This window comes from Dunckerocampus dactyliophorus, chromosome 3 (assembly GCF_027744805.1).
Source record: "Dunckerocampus dactyliophorus isolate RoL2022-P2 chromosome 3, RoL_Ddac_1.1, whole genome shotgun sequence".
Taxonomy (NCBI): Eukaryota; Metazoa; Chordata; class Actinopteri; order Syngnathiformes; family Syngnathidae; genus Dunckerocampus; species Dunckerocampus dactyliophorus.
The window spans coordinates 9,966,853-9,991,982 of record NC_072821.1 but is presented as its reverse complement, the minus strand read 5'-3'; the positions used below and the strand labels follow the sequence as shown (position 1 = coordinate 9,991,982).

The 25,130-nt window shown below is 39.2% G+C and overlaps 1 protein-coding gene across 4 annotated transcripts in view; it reads right to left on the bottom strand.

The window, feature by feature from the left end:
- Positions 1–25,130, bottom strand: part of LOC129178114 (CUB and sushi domain-containing protein 1-like) — a 493,613-nt gene that overhangs the window by 166,675 nt on the left and 301,808 nt on the right. For all 4 annotated transcript variants that reach the window (XM_054769950.1, XM_054769952.1, XM_054769951.1 and 1 more), the window contains exons 11-12: positions 9,080–9,183; positions 7,721–7,833 (exon numbers count right to left, since the gene is read on the bottom strand). In XM_054769950.1, coding sequence (XP_054625925.1) covers positions 7,721–7,833; positions 9,080–9,183 — 217 coding nt within the window. The remainder of the gene's footprint in view (positions 1–7,720; positions 7,834–9,079; positions 9,184–25,130) is intronic.

Below are 25,130 nucleotides of genomic sequence, written 5' to 3'. Positions count from 1 at the left end.
AACAAAAACAAATTACATTAGGGTTGATAAGGAGACCCAAGCATTCTAGGTCATTCCAATTTGGCCACTGGATTTGGCTACACTGTAATGTGGTTTTTATGTGAATTATCACTCCTCCCTCTTTTCTTGGTCCCTCTTTCTTGGTAACTGGAAATATTCAGAGCTGCTGACAGTGCGTTTTGATTATGCTAGGTTTAGGTTACGCATACGAAGTCTAGGTTTGAGTCTAATAATAAATGCTCACTTTTATGTAGACAGTATGCCGCTATTGTTTAAATGGCCACCTAAAGGCCCTTTGGTTTTGCCTTCTGATCCCACGGTGTTCGTGATTGACAGTCTGAAACACCTCCCATTTCCGGTTCTTTGCAATCCCTTGGTTCAGTGCCGTTGCTATGGGGAGTGAAAGTAAATAGTGAGTCACGTGGGAGGCTTTGAACGGCGTGCTGAATGTTGGCTGCTAGCATGTGATTGACCTTGCTTGTTTGGGTGAATGCCGTCTGGTTTGTATATGGGGTTTGTATAAGGGGTTCCAAAACAGATTAAAGTTCAAGAGAGTTTTATTGTCATGTGCATAGTACAACAGCAGTTATACCATGCAATGAAAATCTTATTCTGTTCATTCTCCCAAGAAAAGAAAGAAAACAAATGAAAGAATAAGAACATAAGAAACATAAACACCTAAACATATATACCAATAAATTAAGCAACTGGGCGTGTTGTCAATGAATGGGATATTACTTGTTGCACAAGCAGACTGGAGCCATGTGTGGAGGCTGAGAATACGGGAGACACGTCCGGGACCTCTGCCAGCTGTTGGGATAGCTCCACGGATGAATGCAACTTTGCCGCAGCTGGCCAGAAAGTCTAGGAGTTGATTGAAGTGTGCTTTAGTGATCTCAGATTGTCGGAGGGATGTGTCGTTTGATCCAACGTGGATGCCCTGAGGGTGCCAACATTCAAACGTACTACTTCATTAAATCACGCTTCTTCCTGCTTTGATTAGGCCAACGTAACACAAGCACTAGTTATGTATGTTGTCAGCTAAGGATAGCGATTTGGCAAAGTTTAGCTACTAATGCTAGCTATCATTGACTATATAGCCTGTCATAACAACATCATGACTGCAAATTGTTCATCGTCTCTCCGAGACTGCGTTTGTGTGTTTGTGCGTACACACCACAGACGTGTATGTGAATACCAACAGCCATGAACGCCAGTTATTTTATTCATGCCAAACAAAAATTCATGGGAATTTTTATGCAGTTTAATTGGTAATTGTGAAAAATATAGACATTTTTGTGTACCATCTATTCTTCTAAACCACTACTGGTAACATATGCTGGCCGGCGGTAGTGTTCTTAAATTTTTGGTTTCAAAAAATGTAATTCAGAGCGAGTTGCATAGTCTCTCTTTAATGATACTCCTTTTTTCCAACATGTCTCCCTTTCAAAGGGCTACTATCCTTCAAATGGATCAATACATTATGATTTATTGGTGCCAATTGTAGATTAGTATGGTAGCAGTTGGCCAGCAATCACATTCAATGACTTTGGAGACTTTTTTTTTCCATTTTGTCCTTTCTTAATGGGAAAGGGTTTTTTAATCAGCTGCTATTTTTTGGCATTAAAATGTGACATTCTACCAGTCAGCTTGTAACACATGCTCCACCATGCTCCTGGATTAGCTTTGGGCAAATACACCTCAAGGTGAGCAGTCACAGTGTGTGTAGAGGGTAGCACACTGTTACTGTGTGTGAGGGTGTGTGCGTGCATTTGGGTGAGTGTGGGTGAGTGTGTGTGTGTGTGTGTGTGTGTGTGTGTGTGTGTGGCAATTGTCTATTTCATTCATTATTTTTCTTTAGTTTTGTTCTCCAGTGTTTTAGTGACTCCTGTCTTACTTTCTTTAAAGAGTTTTACTGGAGCATATCATCTGAATTTGCATCGCAATGCAACCCTTCATGTGTCATCCCTTTTTTTTTGCTCCTCAATAGGTGGTTAGTATGCAAAGTAATATGCAGATATAGGCAAAGGAAATACAACACGCAACGTAGCTGATGAATTTCAATATTATGCAGGAAGAAAATGCATCGATGAATACTTCAGCACGTTTTTGGGATAGTGTTTTATAGTCTTTTTTATATTTATTTAATTAATAAGGGCATGAAGAAATGTGAAGGTGCATCCAATTGTCAGTCATGAACAGTGGCTAACTGATGCTGTATTTAAAATAGCTGTCACATACGTATTACTGATTGCATTCATTACTGTATTTTTCACAAAAGCAATTGCACAGTTGTGTGCACTTACCATTCACAACGGTTCCGTGCACTTGATCAATCTAATGAAAGATCCAACACAGTAATCCCACATTTCTCGCATTTCATTTGTTCCTGACCTGACCATGATGAGTGTATTTCCGCAAAATAGAAATCCTTATTTAGGAACACAGGAAGTGACGTCTGGGATCAGAGTTTAGTTTAGCTTGCCGTGGGTTACGGATGCAACAGTAGCCCATGTTTTTATAAGATATTTTCATTAGAGTATTAGAGTATTGTGACTATTGTGAGATAATTCAAACCTGCAATAAAGGCTGTTGTTCCAGCGATCAAGTCTGGTGCGTGTGTATCTCACCACACATTACAGCAACGTTACGGACACCTAGTGACCGACGCAGAATATCATTTCCACATTTGTATTTGAGTTCATTTAGCCATTTCCATGCTTATTGTTTGACTAATAATAGGTCATATTCAACCACAAAACAGCATGATTTATTAATTCATATATTTTTGAAAACCATGATAGAATGAAGCCGCAAAGCGGCGAGGAACGACTGTACAAGAGATTCAGTGAGTTTTGTTTGACACTGTTAGGTATTCATTTATTATTTGCAGCGATGTGCAACTGCACTGCATCTCACCAGCAGAGGTACAGTATTTAGATATTTTAAACAATGTGGAATGGGCAAAAAATGTGCATTATGACGTTATTAAGGGAGGTCATGTGTGCCTGAAGTTTCCAGCAAGTGTTTTATGTGCAACTAATGTAAAGTCTAAATTATAATTATTATTAATTATGCCAACATTCAGCTCTCTAAAAGTGAGAGCTCCAGACGAAGACATGCAGCGCTTACTATCAGCTGAAACAGGAAAAAAAATGCATTATTCACATTGATGCAGCCTTCGCAGGCGATTGCCTTCAGCCTGAAAAGTTGGCAGTCACAGTCCACTGAAAGCCTCAGTTACTGTAATGTGATGTGTTTCTTTATGATGTTAACACTCTCTCTCCCTCACATTCAGTAGTGCACACACAAACCTACAAAGTTGCAAAAAATGTGTAAGTTTATTCAGCAGCACACATGCTGCAAGCATATACACCCACTTGCAGAGTTGAATAACTCTCAGGGTGTTACACGGCTCTGGGTCCTTAAAAGGATGACATTATAGGATGTGACAGCATGGCGGGGACACAAAAGGAACACCAAAAGCCAATTGTTTAGTTATCCCGGGGAAAAAAAAAAAAAAAAAAAAAACAGGGTGCAAGTATATCTAGAAGCCATTAAGTATCAGCATGTAGTTTGTTTGCTTCTTTCTTCTCCTTTCATGTTATCACTTTTTGTACATTCCTAAAATAAACACTGATTTTGTCCTGTCTGTCTACAGTAAATCAAAAGTGCAACACATAAAAAGTTTTCACCAGACTGTGAAGAAAGACCTGACTTCATTACTCGTCTTGAAAACCTCAAATATCGAGAGAGAGAGAGAAACGATGTGCTCTTGGCTGTGACTTGGCTGTTTTTGACATGGTAGTCAGATATGAAACAGTACATCAAAATATTTCTTTCGAAAATAAATACATCTATATGGAGAGTCATTTGATCACCACCAAATTTGCCTGCATGATGGAATAATGTGTTCCAGACAATCATCTGGGACAGAGCACTGTCAGTAGAAAGTCCATTCTTCCGTCCGTCTCAGTGACCAATCAAATCAAAAGGTAGAAAAGTAATTTTGTATATGCTATGCTAGATGTTATGCTTGTCCATGTCCAGCCTTGATCACATGTTAGCATTTTTATTTCCACCACATCCAGGCCAGGCTTTTGCAGTTGAGTTTGTTAAGATATACTACAGTACACAATTGCTACGAGCTGTCACAAAAAACGCTTACAAAATGTAATTAAAAACATTTAGCTATTTCTATTCCAAAAATGCTTAATTTAGAAAAAAAAAGTCAAATTTGCTTCAATACGCATCTTTTTTTTCACTAATAATAGGCTGTATTGAACCACAAAACAACATGATTTATGATTTTTTTTAAATAGATTTCATAATATATTTTTGAAATATACTTTTAAAAAGTTTAATGGAAGGGATAAATAAACAGTTAACCTAACTTTTACCTTGATTGAAGGCCTTTGTTGACAAAGACAGTGATGGCGAGCAGCGAGGGAGGAGGAGTAGAGATATGTCTCTTCTGTTGTTGCTTAATTTATTGGTATTAATTTCTTCTGTTCTTATTCATTTTCTTGTGTTTTCTTTCTTCTTTTTTTGGGAGAATGAACAGAATAAGAATTTTATTACATAGTATAACTACCTGTTTTACTGTGCACATGACAATAAAACTCTTGAATCTTGAAAATCCACACAAAGGTTCATACTCTGCTTTATTTATTGAATTCAACGGTGTTTTTCATCTTCTTTATCAAATTGCTGCTACTTGTTACTTTCTTTGACTCCATTGTGGGTTATTTTGCAGCCGTGATCAATAAGGCCTACGGCGTAACTGTGTTAGTTAAAGAACAACAGAGTCAGCTGGTGATGACGTCATAGACAGGCGACGGAGCTGGCGGACAATGACTTCCGGTTCTGGTTTCCATTTTGAGGGCATGGTAACGTTTTGTAATAAAGATACATTACGGACACGGCCGGACTCACGCAGTGTGTTAATAACGCCACAAGACGCGCGCCCATATGGGACACTAACCGAGGTTCCAATGTATTTCCTTATGCTTTTTGCTGTCATTTTGACACTGGTAGGTGAGCCAAGCAGCGTTCAAACTTGAGTTGAAGTGAACCGAACCGCACCCCAGGTCACCCTCAAGTCGACCTCTCAGGCTGCGTTCACATCAGACATCCGAGCACTCACACCAGAGTTTGTTTAAACCAAACTAAACATGACAGGTGTGAGCACAGCTTTGGACTTGTATGAATATAGCTATTTATTTACACCAATCCAGCAACTGTGCAAGGTTACCTGCTCCTTGCACGGTGACAGCAATAAAGTCAGGAATCTAATTTCTTGTGTAATCTAATATGCATGGACAAGAAGGTGAGTCATTCTGATGCAAATTGATTCAACTCAACATTCTAATTATTAACAGTAGATTTATTGCATCTGAAGAACAGAATTTTTGATGGAGGAAACCTGGCTTCTGTTATCCCCTTCACCAAAATAGATTCACTCAGTCGATCCAGTCTCTGTGGAGATACCGTAGGTAGCGGATCACTCATTGGACGAGCACATTTCTCGAATTTGTTACTGTGACATTTGAAGATACACGGCTATGAATGAGAAAAACAAACATACATGGTCATTTTAGAGGACTGTGATGGCGTGCCTTAGCTATGGAATCTGCAGTGTTATACTCCATAGTCTCCACTTTGCTAGTGTTGCTTCCCTCAGTCTCCTCTTGATAAAATGTATCGCCTTACTGTAGCCATCAGCTACTTGCCAAGAAGGAAATACAGGATGCTTGCTTTCATTGTTCATTAACTTGTCTATTTCTGACTGAGGTGTTCAATCAGGCATGTCAAAAACAAAACTGGGCTTGTAGAGCCTTTTTGAGTCAGAGGGAGCTGTGTACGAACTGTGCAATGGAAATAGAGACAGTAAGGGCAGATTTCAGTAGATTAGCCGAGCAGCTAGGAAAATCCAATTAAAATGGAGCAGGGAACAGCAGACTGTGTGCAAAATGTGTACTGTACACATGCTGCAAATATATGAGGAAAGACCTGATGTTGATAGTCCTGCCGGTGGTAGCAATGCTCAGTTGACATGGAATTTTAGTTTTCACAATGGTATATACCAGGGGGCGGCAACATTTACTATTAAAAGAGGCACCCCCGCCTTCTTTAATTTTACCCGTTACAACAACAGAATATAATAAACAGAAGTGCAGTTTGTGAAGTCCTTCTCGAATTAATGTGTGTATAATTGAAATAAAACACAGCCCCATTTTAATACACTGTAATAAAAATATATACTGTATAGTTGCAGCTTGGCGGTTTTAAAAAAGTAAACATAAAATAAGGAACAATTCTTGACTGGTCTGAAATAAATGTTTTTGTCTGACAAATACCCTTTTAAATGCTGGTGTTCTCATCTGTTCACTGTGACTTGCGTTTCTGGCCCTCGATCCTGATCTTCCCATGTTGGGGCAGTAAGATATGACTTTGCTTTTCACACAGAACTGCAGGCTTTCATTTGTGACTAATATTGATGAATTTTTTATATTTTTGATGTATTCATGGCTAGTTTACCACGGGGATTGCAGGCTCAAGAGGCTGCCTGCAGGTAAAAGCAAGGGCCATACATAAACATAAAAAAAAAAAATACATTAACGTTTCAGTTCAAACTCCAATATATAAAATAAAACAAAGTAAAATAAAATATAGATCATAATTCCATTAATAAACAACCTTTTTTTCCTTTTGATATCAGCGAAACAGTCACAACAAGGAGGTTGCAGAGTCCCATGCGGCTCCGGAGCCATGGGTTGCCTACCCCTGGTATGTACAGTACCTGGATTCTTCTTTTAAAGAAGTTTTTATGTACAGTAGTCTTGCTAATACACAAACAAATATAGAAACGCCCACACGACCAACAACATTAACAGTCTTGGTGTCAACTTAAAACCAGAATTAACCAGAGTTAATGAAGAGCAAAAAGGACAACAGAAGGAAGAATCCCTGCCACACACACACACACACACACAAACTCAATCATAATACACACTTGATACTAAGTGTGCAGACTCGCTTGCCGAGCGACTGACCCTGGACCACAATGTCAGCACCATCAGTGAATCAGAGGGTAGCAAAGCAGAACCAAGAGCACAAACTTCATCTCCTTTATGCACTCTTCCTTGACTTACGTGAGATATCTTCTCACTCAATTTGTCATTTTGTCCCGTTCTACCAATTCCTCAGCGTTCCTCCCTGCCTGCCTGGATCCAATTACCTCCATCTTTACCCCTCTCACCCTTTCTGTCACTTGTATTCAATTGAGCTAAATCAACTTACAGGGCTGGTAAGGGCATGGTAAGAAGTCATATTTAATCACAAAATGCATGGTGTGTCGTAAATAATGAATGTTTAGACAAACTTGGACGTCATCCCCCGCTCGCCCTCACGCCCTCTTCCTGCCGTGTCTTTATCTCTTTCTCTCACTCTGCGTGAACTTGTGCATAATATAAAAATAACCAAGCAAAACGATCAACTGATTGACTCATAATTCATTTATTACCGTCTTGTAATTCAGTTACACGCACACACTAAAACACACACACACACACACACACTCACAGGAGAGGGAAAACAGGGTTGTGTTTACGACTAAGAGCGTCAGCAATAATGTGACTTTCACACTCCATTATGTGAGCTTGTGTGTGTGTGTGTGTGTGTTAAACAAAAAAGTTCAAGGTGTTTCATGAGGACATACCTTCGTAGACTGCCTTGAACCCTGCAGAGCCAATTGTGTCATCTGACTGCAGATGAAGCCACATCTGATTGGACAAGCTCACAATGATGTCAGGTACACTGGAGCCAGTGAGTCTACACAGAGACATAAACAGAAATGATTAGGATGAAAATAAGACCTCAAGGACATTTCAGAAATGGACCAAAGTTTTCTGGTAAAATATGCTTCTAAAGTCGTTGACACGATGTCAGTTCGGAGAGCATCAAAGGGCAAACTTGCATGTGTTCATGTTTTCTTTGGCTTTTTTCCAACACTTATTCCAAAGAAGGCCACATCAACAGTATAGAATAAATAAACAATAAGAGTGTTTTATTGTTTTTATGTTTTACTGTGGTTGACTTCATTTTACATTTGAGTGTCAGTTGAGAATAATTCAAATTTGACTTTAAAAAATGCCTCTACAGGCAATACACGTTTTATGATGGTGCCACATTGACCCTGCAACAGATTATTTCTATTTGTATTATTTCAGAGAATTGTCTTTTTCAGAAGCTGACCAGTTTCTGAGAATTCCCACGGTGCATTAATGCCCACTTTTGAATAACACTGTCAGCTATAATCAAGTGCATCCAGAAAAGTATTCATAGAGCTTCATTTTTTCCACATTTGATTACACTGGAACCTTGGTTAGCATCCACCCCCGGTTAGCGGGTTTTTCTCCGGTTAGCATACAATATGGCGCACACCTTGTTGTGTTAATAATGCACTGCATGAATCCAACTGTGTTCTTAATGGGTTTTTTTTTTTAATCACAAAACATCTGTGCATCCTTAGCTTGCTAACAAAATGGCAACCGGAACCGGACGTCAGCGATATCTGTCATGCTCTGTGTTGCCGCCTGTCTGCCGTCTCTTGCAGCGCACACCTGTTCCTGATCAGCTAGCACCATTCTTAAGCTAGACGCTGGAGCACCTTCACTGCCAGATTGTCCTTGTTCCTCGCCTGCTTACACGTCTAGTCTGCCTTGTACGACCTACCTGTGTGTATGCTTTCTGGCCACCTCTTGCCTTGTACCATTGTGAGTAGTCTTACCTTATCTGCGTAGTAGTTTGTGCTTGGTTTTCAGAAGCGCTTTCTGTATACACTACTGTAATATGCACTGTAATAAACAGAGTGTAGTACTACTCCAAAACTTTATCTTTGTAAAAGCAGATTTTTTTAAATATAGCCCTTTGTTTTGGATCTCATTATATTAGGCAGGTGTACCTAATTATGTGGCCTGTGTATACTTACACTGTGTATATAAAACCCACAAATAAAATGTGCTTTAGTGTGGAGTTCTGTTATTTTAATTTCAGGTGTGAGGATGAGGATGCTTACACATAAAGTACCCGTCGAGTGTCTCCTATCTTCCCTCCGTCCCCCACTGTCAGTGTATCGTAGCCTCGTTCCAAGTCGAACTCTTCAAATGACAGCTTTATGACCTAGAAAACACAGAGAAACTTTTTTAAAAAGTATATCTGCTGAAAAAAAAATTAAAAGAGCAAATGAGAGGCGTGTTAAACATGAGACTAATGGAATGAACAATACCGCCTTGATGACAGAAAGAAGTACAACCTTTTGTTTCGGGCGGTGACCATTTGCTGTTATTAAATTAAAATGACAAATGCAATCCAAGGAATTTTACAGTGAAATGTTTATAATCCAACATTATTAAATAGATCACAGAGACAAAACACTTGCTTTTACTTGGCAGCCTGCTCTTTTACATTCATTGTTCCAAAAATTGCTCCCGGGGGGCTCCACACTCTTCATTGCGCACCCTCCTGCTGTCTGAGCCTGACAAATTGACTGCTAAATGCTTTACTTGCAGGCACATTGGTCACTTCAGTTGCATGCATGCTGCACTGGATCATCAATCTACCATGCACTCTAAAATGCTGTAATACTGCTATTCCATTATTTGCTGCTTGTCCATAATTTATTAGTTGTAAATCATATCACCGAGAGCATGAAAGATGGGGCATTTCTGCTGTGCTCAGTAAACCTCAAAGAAGAACTGGTCTCAGCTGGAGCCTCTGGTGGAATGGAGGACTCCAGTGAAGAATGGGCATGAGATTGTGCATGAGAATGACAAAGTGAATCACACTGCACTCAGTAAATGCTTATTTTAAGTGCAGAGAGAATGTATAGCACACACAGTATAGATGTATGTTTTATTTCTACTGTTGAGCTTAATTTATTCAAATAAACAAGTCAACATTCCAAATGGATGTAAACAAAAATGCTATCTTAGATGAGAACGATACAGTCGAATAAATAAGAAACCACAAGCATTTTGGTGTCTTGTGACACTCTGCTTCTGCCTGTGGCCATGTTTATTCACACAATAACGGCTCCACATACAAGTAATGTGCATAAAATGCAAAACAATGAATCTTCTGACAACTAACAAAATCCAGGGACTGTTACAAAAGCTGTTTATTTTACTCATATGCGGTCTTTCATGTATAGGTTTGGCCTTTCAAGAGAGTTTTCAGGGTGTCATCTTTTACAAGCATGACAGGCTTTTTATCGACTTGTGAGCTTCATGGCTTTTGAGGCACTGACTCCTTTAGAGGTTTTTTTTTACGTTAATACAGGTTGCTCATTAAGACTACAAGAAGATAATAGTTCACTTTGGTTACGAAACGTTTTCATATAGTCTTCAGTTCTTACCTTTTATCTCTATATGAAGTACATGCACCCTATCCTTCTCAAGGAAAAGCTCTGATATTTTGTTGTAAAAGTCTGATCAACTCATGGTGAGCTTGGGTATATAAGTCTCCATCTTGGCAATCAAATGAATGAATTCATTCAGCAAAGCACGAAAATGTCTTGCAATCGACTTGCTGCTTTCTAGCTCGTGCTGCTGCTGTCAAAAAAGAGACGCTGGCTTTTTCTCTCTATTGGAGAATGGCAGTGACAAGCACCGTCTAACTGACATGGGAATAACTGATTCGGTTAGCATACGTTTCGGTTTGAGTCTAAGTACGTCTAAGGAGTAACGACTCCCGTATGACATTTCTATGTATTATATTGTCCGATTAGCAAGAATAATGATGTCAAGCTTACATTAAATACATTACAAGGGTTGTAGAAATTCATGGTGGATAAAATATTTCTGCAAGAATATATTATTGGCAACATGCTGATAAACAGAAACGAGAAGGCGCCATAATCCCATTCATTGAGTTCACTGAGACGCACTAAACCGAGAAGAGACATTCGCTGCAGCCACATCTTAGGTTTCTGTCCTGTATTTCAACATGGGACTGTGCAAATTCAGCTATTTTATACTTAAGAAAATGTTTTTGAAAGTTTGGAATCATACCGAAAATGCACGTATAATACAGTACAATAGACAAATATTAATACACCGTGTTCCAAATTATTATGTATTATGTAGGATAATAAACATAAACTTTTTTGTTTTCCAATGAAATTCATGGATGGCATTGTGTCTTGGGATTCTTTGGATTACTGATATCAATCTCGGACAACCAGGTGAGCCCAGTTACTTAAAAATGATGTTCCACATTATTAAGCATGCCACAGATTTCAAATGTGAGAAAGAAAAAGGATCTCTCTGCTGACAAAAAAGCGTAAAATATTACAATGCCTTGGACAAGGCATGAAAACATTCAATAATTCACAAAAACTTTCGTACAGTGGAGAAATTTGTGTCTGGTTCCGATAACAGCCCAGATTGTGCCAGTAAAGGCATCATGAGAAAGTTTTCTGCCAGACAAATTGATCAAATCAAGAGAGCACCTGCTAAAAAGCCGTTACAAAGCAGCAGGTATTTGAAGCTGCTGGTGCCTCTGAAGTCCCATGAACCTCAGGGTGTAGCATCCTCCACAGGTTTGCAGATATGCCTACTCTTATACCTACTCTTTGGCCACCCCTAACCAATACTCACAAGCATAAACGGTTGCAGTGGGCCAACAAATACATAGATTAATTTTCAAACAATCCTGTTGACTGATGAGGGCCGTGCAACCTTGGGTGATCCAGATGGATGAAGCAGAGTATGGCCAGCATAGCTCAACACGGCTGTGACGTCAGCCAGGGGGTGGCTGAGTCATGTTTTGGATCAATATCATTGGGAGAGAGCTGATAGGCCCTTTATAATCATTGAAGGTGTGAAAATGACCTAAGCAAAGTATGTCGAGTTTCTGACTGACCACTTTCTTCCATGGCACAATATGAAGAACCGTACCTTCTGTAGCACAATAACCTTCAGGCATGACAATGCACCATCTCATGATACAAAGAATACCTACCTCTCTGTCACTGGCTGTTAAGGGCATAAAAGGAGAGAAACTCGTGGTTGTTCCCTTGACCTCAACCAAACTAAGAACCTATGGAGCATCATCAAGCAAAATATCTATAAGGATGGGAGGCAGATCACAAGAAAACAGCAGCTGTGGGAGGCTATTCTGACATCTTGCTAAGAAATTCAAGCAGACACGCTCCAAAAACTCACAAGTTCAATGTAAGAATTCTGAAGGTTCACTCAGAGAAGGGATCTTTGTAATATGACCTCCTTATGCTGCAAATCCAACAAATTACCATTTTCGGTTCTTAACAACTAGTGAAATTTCCATAACAATTTGGAACACAGTGTATATATCTTATGTTATTATTTGTCTTTTTTATTTATTTTTTCCATCATCAAGGGACTGCATGTCACTGATCTGAAGTGGGGAAAAGTATGCCTCAAAAGTTACATAAAAACTTGAACTGTCATCATGTTTGTTGTTTCAGCAAATATTGCAACCTTTATCTTAGTGGGAACCTAAAACTAACTTCACAAGTGCTTTTTCTTTGGCTACTAATAATTATCATAGAATAAAAACTAATAAACACTACAAAGTAGGAAAATTGCTGCTGAGTACAACATGGCTAAAGTGACAAGAGGGATAAATAGGGACACTTAACAACTCAATTTAACTCAAATATATTAATTACTAAAGCATGATGTCTGGAGTCAGATTGCCTTCAACAATTGTGCCTCCAACAATTGTGCCTCCTATTGTTGTCAAATTTTTATTATACTTCTGTCAAATGTTACTTAAAACAGCCTATACAATTACTAAAGCTTTTACGATGGCAATTGCTTCCTCTGGGAAGAATTGTTTTTGAATCCAAACAAATCTGAGGTCAGATGCCGCTTCTAATTTGATTACATTAACTTTCAATAATGGCATCTCTGGAACCAATCTAAACAAAACACAAAATGCATGGCTATAGATTATTCCCTTTCACTGTGATTATGGCAATAAGGTTGTTGTGCCAGCGGTACAGCAGCATTGTGTGACTGTCCAAGATAATGTTGTGTGTGTAGTAAAATATTTCTTATCTGTTAAACTCTTGGGTGAAGAGAAGTCCATCTTACAAGGAGTGTTTCTGTTTCAGGTTGGACGCCTTTCAAAGGGCTAAGTGAAGCGCTTTTACGTTGAAGTCATTAGTGAGCAGCAGAGCGGCGAAGAGTAGCTCAATATGCCGTTAACATTTGTTAAGAGAACAGCCAGGTCCCAGCCTACAGGGGTGTACATATACCACTGTAGGTCTCTTGAGGCATGATTGCAACTCGGGAAAAACAAGAGAAGCTTCTCCCAGTTTCCTAGCCTCTTGAGACAAATACTTGATGAATGGTTGTGTTATTTTTTATGTTACAAGCTAGGTTTTCTGCAACCTTTCAGTTTGTTCCAAAAAAACACAGGGGCATGTAGCGGGTCAAATAAAGTCAAATCAACCAGTGAGGGATTGTTATTTCACAGTTTATCGCTGCCCTGCAGGCTCAGCTACAGACAAGGTGGTAATGTTTCATTATCCTGCCCAGTGGCTTTTAAGGAAATACACATCTGTATGGTTATTTACGCCCAAGTCAATCGCTTAGACACAGTCCTTTTTAAAGATTGGCTTTGAGGATGTTCAAAATGTCTACCGAAGGAATTTAGTAGTATTACGTATAATGCAACCAGTTCGGAATTCAACCACATTTTCGTTAAAAAAGTCAATCTAAAGACACAGAAAACTTTGGCGTTTGAACTGTGGTCATGCATCACGTCACGAGAGACCTCAACAAATCTAGCAAGACCCCAGTTCAGTCAGCATCAGCATGGCTTTTTGTGGGTTGCAATGATGTAAATAGTTGGACTTGACAAATTTTGCTGCTTTCCAGACATTTGGGAAGTCAAACATTTTTAACGTCAGCCTGCTACAGTATAAGTTCATTGGAACCTTCCCATTTGCTATCTATGGGCTTACCAGTGTACCTGAGATGAATAACTCTCAATTTAAAACCCGTTCTGCACGGAAATACGTAGATGTTGATAAATAAATAGTTGAAGATACCGTTTATATTACGTTCTCTGTGTGAACTTATTTTGTACTTATTTTGTAAAAAAAAAACCTTATTGGTTGGTTTACTTTGAAACAGAACGCTTTGAGGTCATACCTTGGAAGCAGTGGTGGCTGCTGGTCTTTGAAACAGGGGAAACATATTGGGGTCTAACATAGATTTAATATTTTAGTAACTTTGTCTGCTGCCATGGTGGATGGGCTAGGTAGCAAGCTACTGCTCCCACATCGATGATATGATTTAATGAACCAACGAACGGACAAAACTCAATAATGCTAGGATTATGTTGTTTACTTTCAATGTAGTATGTACAAAAAGTGAGAAAATAGCTGTAGAATTGAATCACTGTTACATATTTCTGTCAGGAAAATACTTCTAAACGGTCCATTATTCCATTTGATTTTACTAATATTAATTCTAACTATGCACTAACAAACAGTACATATGACACACATGAATATCACGCAGACTTGCGGTGATTATCTGCTCAAGGCTGAAGGCCTCTTGTCTTCAGAACAAGTCCTTCAAATGCTCAGCCTCAACAGCCTTGGGCGTATGGGCATTTTAAGATAGCTTTAGCCTCTCATTTTAGATCATCCCTCCCCTCGCATGTGCAGACTCCATATAAAGACATTACACTTTGTAGAAGTTATACATTTTCTCGAGAAGTCATCTGTTCCGGAAGAGACTTCCTGTCACGACTACTGTCTCCCCTCAAATCTTTGACAGCAACACATGGTGGAAGGGGGACAAAATCTCCTCCTCCTCAATCTTCTGGCTGCTGTCAGTCAAAATCAAGGACCGTCCCTGCATCATAGCCCCCGAGTGAAGCCCAACTTTCCTGGATGTGACATTTTTTTGCTAGTTTTGTCCAATCAAGGCCTTAGTTTCTCACTGTGAGCTTCCATGAGCTGAAGCTCGAGCTTCAGGGTAGATTTACCATCGAGGGAAGAGAGATCGCGTCAGAGAGCAATGCAGTTTTAAGTTTACACATTTCAGTTTAACATTGCATATTTGACCAATTATTGTATTAAATTTAAAGGGTAAGTTCAGCTTCCCTTGTAGTCAATGAGCAATTGCCACGGCTCAGATCAATCCATATGGTACTTCCCAGCAGCCTAAAATGCAACATCATTCTCATCTCTGCAGCTATTGAAGTCATTGCAATGCAACATAGTAGCCCTCTGAGTTGTCATATTATTTTACGGTATAGTACAGAGTGATGTCAATATGACATTTATACACATATTTATACATCTGTTTGTCTATCGCATAAGGCAAACTTGTCTGAACATGAAGGGTCTCCTTTAATAAAGGTTTTATGACCAACTGAAACTGAATTAATTTATCTCCTCATAATATTTGTCAGATGAAATCCCTCAAAGCCCAAATTGGAAAAAAAAAAAAAGAAATAAATTGTATTTAAATGCTTCTTCAGTGTACTACAGAAACACGTATCTTCAATTCAAATATCCTAAAATGACCTACAGCTGCCCTTCAATGTGTAACCCTTTCAGGAGACATTTCCATTTGCAACATCAGCCTGATTAACAATATCTCACTGATTGTGCATTCTGGCAGTGCACTCTGATCCAACTTTTATTTGTATGTTGCTGCTCATTGCAGCCCAAGAGAGTCCTATAAATCCTCTTTACAGTGAGTCTAGCAGCCACAGTGAAATTTACAGAGGATACAAAACACACTGCAAACAGAAAGCAGCATAGTGAAACAGTGCTTGTACTTTATTCATGTCTAGTAATGGGCTTCTCTTTGTGCCTGGACTTTATTGTTCATTCCTTTTTCTTTTTTTTTAACAGGAGGGCATTGTTTCTCAGGGTCTTGCTGGCTCAACTTTAGCGACTGGCCAGAGAGCAGGAAGTGACCCTCGACAGATGGCCGGGCAATCACAAAGATACCAATAGTTATACAATCACTAATTAGCCCTGTACCTAATTTGAATGTCAGAGGATCATTTGTAAAAAGTGAATCATAAAGGAGACGACGGTGATGCACAGCTATTTTATTTATACTGCTATTTATTAGTGTATGCAGTAATGCCATGTTTATTGTGGTTAATTGCTGCCAGACCCCAAATATTTTATTTTTTTGCATATAAAACCTGTTTATGACCTTCTAAATATGGTTTTTAACATTATTAGAGCCGTTTAGGCATGAAATAACACCCCTATAGTCACCTTTACACTCATATTACCCAATATAGTCGGCATAGTAACAGAAAATAAGCCATTTAAAACATAAATAAGACTTGTGCTTGTGTGTGCTGCTATAAATGGGTTCTGAGCATGTGGAGGACAGTGGACTGTGTTATTATCACGATCATCATCATGTCAGTGTTATGTCTGTTTTGAGACAGCGATCAAGTCTGACGCTTGTGTGCCTCACTGAACATTACAGTAACATGACTGACACCTAGTGACCAGTGTAGATTACCATATATTGATATTTGAATGTGTTTGTTTAATGCCTTATATATGTATTTCACTTCATTTATCCATTTTTATGGTTGAAAATCCTTAATTTAGGCAAAAAATACATATTTTTGCTAAAAATGTCTATTTTTTGACTAATAATAAGTTGTATTCAAACAGCAGGATTTATCCATCCATCCATTTCCTATAGCGCTTGTCCTCACTAGGGTTGCAGTTACGCTGAAGCCTATCCTAGTTGTCTTTGGGCGGGAGGCGGGGTACACTTTGGACTGGTTGAGCATGATTTATTAATGAATATATTTTTGAAAAACCGTGATGGGGTGAATCTGTGAAATTCAAACCGTGATATGGCGAAGGACGACTGCACACCCTGTGCACCCCTTTCCAATAGAGGCCATTTTGGATGGTGCACATGTAGCTCATCTAAGTTAAACAACTAAATAACAAAAATCCAACTAAATACCTCATCAAAGCACTGTAGACTCAGTGAACATAATTTGCATCTGACAAAAAAACAGAGTGAAACGGAGGGCTTTAATGTAATGGCATTAAACTGTAATCACAGTGATTGACATTCATAATTGACGACGAGTGTCAGCAGTCAAGCTGGCGTATTCAGCCGATGTCACGTTAGTGGAGACAAAAGATGAAAGACGAAAAGTGAAAAGTTTCATTGAATACTTTCAGATTTTGCAATAGGAGACTTGATTTCCTCATGCTCATTACTGGGCTAAACTGTACGATAAAAGAGTTACGTTATAAAACATAAGTGCGTTTGTTGTAAGTGCTGCAACAACTTCATTGTGTCTCAGCTGTTGTCATATGATCTGACATGTGGGATACATGAAAAGCACAAGTCCATTCTGAAATAGGCCAGCATAAAAAGTGCTGGCTGAACTCTGCACAAGTATCCAGATGTTTCATGTTTATTTGGTGCGGACTCGCCCCGAGGTGACCTTTGTTTTGAATGGTGAGGAAGCAAATGGCTGCTGTTTAGTAAAATAACTCTCTTGTCGGGATGATAGGGCACCTTGGAGTGCTATTCACTGGAATGTTTTGGAAAATAACATCTAAACTGTCTCAGCATTCGGTGGATAACACACCATGGAAATCACATTTCTAACTGTGATGCAAAAGGAAACCAACAGACATTAGAGGCGGGAATCACAGACTAATTCATATTGTCCTGGTATTTTGCCCTTAATAATGATAATGTGACAATGTTCCACGAAACATCTCAATATCATTCAATCTAAGATTATTTAAGCAGAAAGATATTTGTTATGTTCAAATCATTATTATTTTTTTAAATACAGTCAAACCATGGTTTTTGTACACACCCATTTTCTTTCTTTCTTTACGTTTGTCACTTTTTCATGGAGTGAGACTGCTGCATAACCCGGCATAGGGCCAAAGATTTTTGTAAGCGCACTTTGACAAAGAAGGTGAGAGACACCGTGGAATTTGACCCCATCGGAATGTTCGAAAAGTCCATTCCATCAATTCTTCAGTTCTAATTATTTCACATTGTTCTCTGCATGTACAACTGTAATTATTCGCTATAAAATGTATTTTATTTTTTTGTTAATATTGCATCGTCGCTGGGAGCACTCCCTGCTTCCCAGCAGGCTTTGCTAAACTGCTTGTAAATAAAACCTGTTTAATGTTACGTAAGCTATTGTTTGCCATCGCCGTAGTATTAGCAGTTGCAAATTGATGTATGGCATTTCTCGCTTTGATCTTTTCACCTGCCACAATAGTGGCATGGTGTTCTTTGTGGTTTTGCCCTGTTCATTCCCGCTATGTAAGTTAGCTCCTGACGATTCCCTCCCCAAATAAAGAGCTACTTCTTTTCAAGCAGCTGAAACGCCTTCAACTTTTCCTGACTCATGAGCGTCTCAATATTTTAGTGTATCTGGAACAGATTAATTGGATTTACATTATTTGCTATGGAAAAATTGCCTTGTTTTTTGTACGTTTCGGTTTTTCATGAACCTTATAGAATGAATTAATAACAAAAAACGAAGTACCGATGTATAACTAAAATATATTATTAATATTCACATTATTATTGTTACCATTGTTAATACTATTACTACTACTGCTACTACTAATAATACAAATAATACTAATAATGAAATAATATGAATATGGATATATAGTGTGATTAATATGAATATTAAAATGTTGTGTGACCCTGACAAAATAACTAAATCTATGATGCTGTGACCCATGAAGGTTTTCCCCCCTGCAGATTTTTTAGTATAGACTTTTTACAAACAAAATGTTATGTATTTACAGCATATGTACTTTATGTTTAAACATTAACCAAGGGGCATTCACACAACCTATATATGGGGTCACCAACGTTTGAGAGCTTGAGAGCTACTTTTACAAAATAAAAATGGCCACGAGCGCCTCATTTTTGTAACATTTATTTTCATACCTTATTTCAAACCCAAACAAACCAAATATGCTTGTTTTACCAGAACATTAACAAAATACTGGTATCCACAACTCACTCTTTGCATTTCACAATGCATTTATTTCTAGTGTTCTCACATTATTAACAAAAACCTGAATGAAAAGCAGGCTTGCGGGCGCCTCAAGTTGTCTTGGGGGGCTACCTGGTGCCCGCGGGCACCACGTTGGTGACCCCTGACCTATATTCACCCTTCTCTCCTAGGAAGTGTCTGGGTGAGGGGATGGTAGTTACAGACAAAGCTACAGTTATTCAGTAAATGATGTTCTGTCAGAAAAAAATGCAGTGAAAACCCAGAGTAGCTAAAAGCTTTGAATTGTGATAATGTGCTAATTGGAGAGCTATTAGGGGATGTCGTGCCATTACCGAGTACTGGGACAGGGTATGATTATTTATTTCACACCTAGCGATGTATCCTGCTCAGTCAATGTGAGAAACGTCCAAACAGTTATTTGGCCTTCGTGTTGCCTCAATTGCAGAGTTGCAAAAAATGATTGTATCTCACTCATGTGCATAATTGCCACAATAGACAAAAAAATGCATCCCCAAATTTACCAAAGAGGGACATTAGACCCTTCAAAAATTGTCATCAAGTCATAAAACTGCATCCAATCAGCCACTCTCAATCACACACTTGATGGCACTTAGTGCACTTAATGACATGTAACCAACGCATCCAAAGAATATACCTTCCATACAAACCGAGAGTTTAAATGAGGCGAAATAAAAAGGAGGGCTGTTAAATGATTAAAAATGTTAATCAGATTAATCACTGTGTTTAAATGAATTAATCATGATTAATCATCACTCGCAACTGTGTCTAAAATATGCCCATTTCAACTGTATTTAATTAATAGAAAGATAAATGACAGGACAGGTTTATGTATATACTGTACATATATTTCAATGTATTAACTCAATTAGCTCCAAATGACCTGAATATGTCAATCAAGCTAAAAGATACCACACAAGTGTAAAAATCTATTTGTCTAACACTAGTCTCTTTCATAGTAGCAAATATTTGAATCACACTTTCAACCGTGTTACTATGAGCAATTGGGGTTGCGTTCAAAGACACACACGCACATACACGCTCGCATTATGAAGCCGTTTTTGTGTTGTTGGGAGTGTCCCTTGCGTTCTTGTGATGACAGTGAGGAAGTGTGGTTCTCGGGATAAATGGACTGCAGGTGTGTGTGAGTTGGCGATACATGGCAGAGAGGTGTGCTTGCTCCGGTGTTCATGCGTTAATTACAAAAAAGAAAACATAATTAATGAATTAGTTACCGCCGTTAAAGCGTTGTTTTTGACAGCCCAATCATTTTACAAAAATCTTGTTTGGCAAATCCACTGGAGAAGATTCTAATAAAAAAAGTAGCCACTCACATTCACACCTGTGGGCCGTCCAGCTCCAATACACCAAACATGCATGTTTTTGAACAATGGGAGGAAACCGGAGAGTTCTGAGTAGAGATTTTTCTTCCTGTGAGACAGGTATGCGGTGTTATCCCTCCTTGGCTCCAAATTACACTGTTTTCACCCCAAAACTATAAGAACACAACCACCGGCTAGCATAAGATGCTAATAGTGATTTCAGGGAACAGACTGTACTTTTTTTTTTTTTTAATTCTTCACAATTACTAAATTAAACTGAATGAGATTTGTCATTCGCCCCGACAAGGAGGAGTGGCGTTCGCGGCTGTCACTCACTCACAGCTGGTCCACAGGCACGCGCCAGTATGTGCGCGCAAATAAACATACATGCAGTCTCAGAGAAGCTGTCGGCAATTAGCAGTCATGGCCGAGTAGGAAGAGGGTGCGATATAGAATGTCTCAATGCTAGCACCCCCACTGCAGTACCTAAAACAGCACATTTAAGGGAACAACAACCATCACGTTGAGAGTTATTACCTCTTTCCTGTCAACCTACAAATGTTTCCAAATATTATCAACTGAAATTAATCACACAAAGAGCTCAATGTAAAGTAATTAGCGTAGTTGCTTTGCTTATCTACAACTTCAGTTGGCGATTTAACATTTCATAGAATCAGATTGAAAATATTCAGTCGTCTGTTGTTGGTTCACTGAACTCGATGTTTGCATTGAATTAAATCGGACCTAATGTGTCCTGACTTCTTGACGACGATGATGAAATAAATGACCCATGAATGAAAGTGACCAAATGTGTAATAGTAGAAGACCACACACTTGCACGCACACACACGTTCATACGTATTAATCAGGAAAAAGGACAGCAGTGATTAGACACCAAATGGGTTACGCCTGTGAGCAGTCAAGCATGGCTCAGACTTAAACAAAATGATTATCTTCTTGATACTGCTGAATCCAATGGCACACACACACACACATGCACCTCAAAGCTTTTCCTGAATGCAAGTAAGTTTTCTCAAAACTACCTAAAAGTTAAATATTGACCCATGTTTCAAACATATTCTCAGGTGAAATTAAAGGTAAATATCATGTTCAGTGTTTTTATTGTGTCCTTTATTTTGTATTAGCTTCTCTGCTCCATGTCTCGTGTTTCATTTGACTTGACAAGACGACGAGGCAAACCTGTGGCCGCTTAGTGATCAGCACCACTCTAAAGCCCGGATTATTATGTCAGGGCGACTGTCTACGCTATGCCGGTTCGCTCCTCCCACTTGCGTGATATGCGCCTCCAAAAAAAACCTTGCATCGCTGCAATGTGGACCGTAAAGGCTGTGATTGGTCTGCTTTGTGGCATTATTTCCTGTGTGTCTACGGCTTATTCAGAAGGCGCACAATCCTACCTTCGCAAACACCCACTCCTCCGATTTCGAATCAACATTTGCCATAAACGTGACTGATGTAACACATTCCAGCTCCAATAACACTCCCGTCTCTTGAATCAACGAAAGCACCTGTTCCACCAAAAGTAGCGATAGTTCCTGGAACCATGAGGTGCTATCTCAATAAACACACAATATTAGCACATATTTTTATTTTTTACTAAAGTGGAAGTAAATAAAGTAACAAACAAATACAAAACAAGATGATTTAAAAACAAAGTGCCCCCAGTTTCTTTTCCAAGTGTCTCCAAGCCCGTCCACTGTGTCCGGGGGTCGCATTTATAAAAACCGGAAACCCAAAATCTGCTTACAGTAAAAAATATTCAGACGCATAAAAAGTGGTGCACGCACACCTTCACACAATTTGTGTTTTATAGATCTCCCCTTGAGTTGTAGTGTGCATATGGAAACCCAGCTCACGTCACGCCCTCTTCACGCCTCGACTTCACCATAGAAGGTCAAAGCAAAGTGACTCATGAATACAGCATCCATATTTAACGATCCTTGATTGCATTGTTGTGTTGTTCTGAATCATGGCTGGTGAGAAGATGACGAGGACGAAAGAGCGGAATTTCACATAGGTGGATATATCGGTCGGAGAGGTGGAGGCCAGACAAAGTACTACTCTACCAGACCACTGTAAACAATGGTTAGTGTTCCATTTTTCCTTGAGCAGAAAGAGACAACAAACCAGCAACCAGGCAGCTCTACATATTAACTATTTAAACTTTAGGGTTTTAAGTAGCGCAAAGATGTAACAAAAAACAAAGGCGCACTCCCGTAGTGTCATTTGTCTCTGTCTTAGCCTTCTATTGATGAAACAAGTCATGTGGAATAATAGTCTGTTCAAGAAGAAAAGGAGGACAGGGGACAATGAAATTCAGAGGAAAGAAAAGAGAGGTCCACAGAAAGATGATTGTTATTCATCTTAATACATGCTCATTTCCTCTCTGTGAATACTTTATTATCTCCTCTGGCCCTTTCAGCGATGTCTCTCTCGAACGGATCACACAAGGTCCAAGGGAGCATTTCTTCCTGGGCAACACACTTCAAAGTTTTTAGAAGATGTGCTTAATCATCTGGCTCAGAGCTCAAGGTAATTTTGATTATCTCCACAGGACATCTGTTGCACAATATTATCATTATAATCGCAAAAATCACATAAGGTAACCTTGTACTTGTCAAAAAAACAGATGGGGCGAAATCAGGCTGTGAATTTATTTTCTACTGGTAGATCAGTGGTCATCATCCTTCTGGAGACCAAGATCCCTGGTCTCGGACGTGAACCTGCGTAAGATCTACCCCCCACCCCCCACAACACACACACACACACACACGTTGTAGAATGTAAGGTACAAAGTGATACATATTTAAAGCTTTGTCTTTAAATACAAAGCTTTTTCTTATTATTGGTTGTTGGTGTCAACGTTTCAGCCTTTTCTCATTGTGTCTTTGCTCTATTTTTACCATTTTTGCTGTTTTTAATTTTATTTGTTTCTGCATTTGTTTTTTTTGTTGTTGTTTCTGCAGTGATGCAATGACAAATAAGCCACAGTGCGTCTGGCCCCCGAACTGCATTTTGGCCACCCCTGTGGATGTTCGTCGGGGTTGGGTTTGTGGCGTGGGTTCTATGCGCAAACTAAAGCTCGGCTTGTTGGCTCAGCGTCATGGGTGAGCGATGAGAAAAGAGACCGGTAAACGCGGCCCTTAAGAGCAACAGCTCGAAGATTTGGAGGTGCACATTTGTGGCTTAATTTTGAGGTAGAATTTGAGCCATATTAACATACAGTAATGTGTGCACCGGCACATCGCTGCGCCCTGTCACTCGCTTTCTCTAATAATTCTCTAACAATTAGCCAGGATGCAATTACAGCTCATATCAGAACCACGCAATGTAACTATAATATTCCTGTCAGGCTTTTATGTCCTTCCCCTGCATTTTTTTTCATAATCCTGCTAATTAACAACTAACTAACTAGTAACTAACAATACTGTAACTCTGGTCTTTGTACTTTTGTGTGTGACTGAAGTAAATAAGGGTGACATTGCAGAAAGAGGGCATATGCATAATGAAAAACAGATATATCTGGACTGTTTTGTTGAAATAAGTGCCAAGTGATCTTCTCGACCTACAGCCATCTATCAAGTCACGGTGGTACGTTCCAGATTGCTGTTTGTATGCTGTTCATTGAGCCGTAGCTCCATCAAGGCCAGAAGGGCTGGAATTTCTTTATGCTGAGAATAATTTGACGGGCCAGGTGTGCATCCACTTTGTTTTGAAGGATGATAGAAAAGAGAAATATGCAAATGGAATTGTCTTTTAAGCCTCAAGCACACCCTGAAGGTTCTGGCAACTTTCTCCCATTTCTATCGGTTGCGATGTCCACCTCCTGTCCCCGCCCCGCTGAAGAAACCAATAGAGAGATTGTCAAGGGCCTTCATTTTTATTCAGTAAACATTCATGAGGCTCTCTGTCCTCAAGGTCCTCTTGAAAATACAGCAAGTGACTCATTGTTATCTCAAGCTCATGCTGCCAAATTAAGGACGTGGCGGTACACTGTGTGCACCTGCTGCTGCTTTGTCAACATCAGTTCACCAGCATCCACGACTATTCAGTCAACTCAATCAAACGTAACACAACACCTTTGTAATGACAGCAGACTGTAATGACAGCAAACAGCCACGCTGGGTCTACCACATACTGAACAAGCTGGAAATACCAATAAAGTCCTAAACAGAAGATATTATTCACAATGCTGTTGGCAATGGTCATGCTTCAGTGTTGTGGATGAGCAAAATATGTATTTAATTGCCTGTGTGAACGGTTCCTTTATATTCTATTTGATATGTTTCATTCAGCATTAGCTACTACCTCCTCTTTGCCTCTGTTTTTGTCTCTCAGTGTGTATGTCAGGAGTGACATTCCACAAATGTCAGCAGCTGTGGTACTGTAGCTAATAATCTCTCATTAGAAGTACTTTGCTAATGCGCTGGTATGCCGAGGTAATAGCCATAGCAAGTTGCATCAATCACAACCAGGGCTACTCAAATAAACCTATTTAAATGTTTGAAGCAGGAATGGCCATCACAATTTGAATAGTTAAGATTTGCAATGATGAAGTTGAATTGCATTATCTAATATTTGCATAGTTTACAGTTCAGTCGGGCTCTGTCTTTGACAATTTATAACTAATGCACCCTAAATATTTTTGATATATTTTGAATACATTGCATGTAATTTTCCACACCGTCAATCTGG